At 48.0% G+C, this 2,500-nt stretch overlaps 1 protein-coding gene across 1 annotated transcript in view; it reads right to left on the reverse strand.

The window, feature by feature from the left end:
- The window catches only part of plch1 (phospholipase C, eta 1), a gene marked incomplete in the record, with an annotated part of 54,645 nt that overhangs the window by 15,154 nt on the left and 36,991 nt on the right, over window positions 1-2,500 (reverse strand). The window contains 1 exon segment of the mRNA XM_030382010.1: window positions 1,804-1,975. Within this exon segment, the coding sequence (XP_030237870.1) occupies window positions 1,804-1,975 (172 nt within the window).

The following is a 2,500-nucleotide window of genomic DNA, read 5'->3' on the forward strand; positions in this document are numbered from 1 at the left end:
CCCGTCGCTGTGTTTTAAATGCACGTGTCTTCATGGTCCATGCCATGGAGTCTTCTCTTTTGTTGTTATTCCTGTTCCTGTTTTTTTTGTCGCTCATTTTGGGGGGGTTTTAGTAATCACCATGCTGCCGGATGCATGGGGGATTTTCTCTTGAAACCTGATGAATGTATCTGTGTATATAAATATATCTATCTATCAATAGATGTATTCATCTATATAAAAAGGCTACTACCATCTCCCATCCTCATCTGAACACCTTCAATGACCAAATACAGCACCCTGCCCATCTCCCCCACTCCTGTCTCTCTCCATCCTTCTCTCTCCCACGCTTGCTCGCTCGCTCTCTCTCTCTCTCTCTCTCTCTCTCTCTCTCTCTCTCTCTCTCTCTCTCTCTCTCTCTCTCTCTCTCTCTCTCTCTCTCTCTCTCTCTCTCCCTCTTTTGTTTGCCTTCACTCTCTCCATCCTGCTCTTTCTCGCCCTCTCTCTCTCTCTCCATCCTTCTCTCTCAAATGCTTATACATGTTAGAGGATTAGCCATGTTTTTATAACAAATAGCATCATCTTTCCCTCTGTCTTTCTCCCTCTCTCTATGTTTGTCTTTCTTTCTGCCTGTCTCTCTTACTCTCTCTCTCTCTCAATCTTTCTCTCTCTCTCACACTCTCTCTCTCTCTCTCTCTTTCTCCCTCCCTCTCCCTCTCTCCCTCTCCCTCTCTGTCCCCCCTCTCTCTCTCTCTCTCTCTCTCTCTCTCTCTCTCTCTCTCTCTCTCTCTCTCTCTCTGTCTCTCTCTCTCTCTCTCTCTCTCTCTCTCTCTCTCTCTCTCTCTCTCTCTCTCTCTCTCCCTCTGTCTCTTTTACTCTCTCTCTCTCTCTCTCTCTCTCTCTCTCTCTCTCTCTCTCTTTCTCCCTCCCTCTCCCTCTCTGTCCCCCTCTCTCTCTCTCTCTCTCTCTCTCTCTCTCTCTCTCTCTCTCTCTCTCTCTCTCTCTCTCTCTCTCTCTCTCTCTCTCTCTCTCTCCCTCTCTCTCTCTCCTCGCTGGGTTCCTCTGGTATCCGTGACCCGGTCTCTCTCTCTCTGCCCTGAGTGGGAGAGTGCATCTGGTCAGGCCAGTAAAAAGACTTTTATAGAGAATCGATGGTGCTCTTTTACCCAGAGGTGCAGGCTGGGGGACGGGGCGCTGGAAAGCTCTTCAGCGGACCTACGCTGGTGCCTGCCCTCCCCACACGCTGAGATTTTTATCCAGTGCTCATAAAATAACCCATTGGGAGTGTGCATTCTCTGGCCGTGCGCTCTGTGTTCATTCGTGGCTTTTTGGTATCTATTTATTTATTTCTTTGTTTCTTCCCTTTAGCTTTTCTGTCGGTCTGTCAGGCATTCTGTCTGTCTTTCTTTCTACCCTTCTCTTTCTCTCGCAGTGAATTCAAAGTGTACTGATTAATACATTTTCAAAACCCCCCGGCTGTGATTCTGACTTCACACACGCACACACCTAAGCTGCATATATCCACATAAATACATACATACATACACATAAAATGCATCATACATACATGCACAACTGACACGTTTACACACACATCCACATAAATGCATGCACACCTGACATGCATACACACACACACACACACACACACACACACACACACACACACACACACACACACACACACACACACACACACACACACACACACACACACTCAACTAAGCTGCATACATAACTGCATACATGCACACAACATGTGCCCTCCATGCATGCACACCTGACAGGCATACACAACACATACGATGTGGCGCCCCTCCTTACTTTGATGAGTATCTTGCCCTGCAGGCTATTGGGGCTGGGGAGGTTCTTGGACTCCCTGCTGAGAATGTGTCCGAGGTCCAGTTTGTCCCCCAGGATCTCCCTCAGGTACTGGGCGATCTTCTTCTGCTGCTGGATGTTGCAGTGGTTCTCTATGGACAGGATCACCGGGTACCTGGAGGGGAACAGAACAAGCACTCTCAGTCACTCATCCATCCCTCAGAGAAGGACTCTCAAGGAAAGCCTTCTGAACTTCCCTCTCTGAAGACTACCTGGCTATCTTTAAGAGGCCATTTCCTTTACCTGCACTCAATCACAGAATGTGTTTTTGTGTGTGCCTTTGCATGCATCCGTGTATGTGTGTATGTGGGTGTACAGTATGTGTGTGTGTGAGAGTGTGCGTGTTCATGTTGTGTTTGTGCACGCATGTGTGTTATTTATTCTGAAGGCTGAAAAAAGGGGTGAAATAACTAGATAACGGTGGCCGCGCTAAAATGTCAGCCCTGCCAGATCAGAATGACAGGTCTTCCTTCGGGAACTCTCTCTCTCTCTCGCTCTACCAATCTCTCTCTCTCTCTCTCTCTCTCTCTCTCTCTCTCTCTCTCTCTCTCTCTCTCTCTCTCTCTCTCTCTCTCCTCTCTCTCTCTCTCTCTCTCTCTCTCTCTACCTCTCTACCTCTCTCTCTCTCTCTCTACCTCTC

The sequence above is a fragment of the Gadus morhua genome, chromosome 16, assembly GCF_902167405.1.
Source record: "Gadus morhua chromosome 16, gadMor3.0, whole genome shotgun sequence".
Lineage (NCBI taxonomy): Eukaryota > Metazoa > Chordata > Actinopteri > Gadiformes > Gadidae > Gadus > Gadus morhua.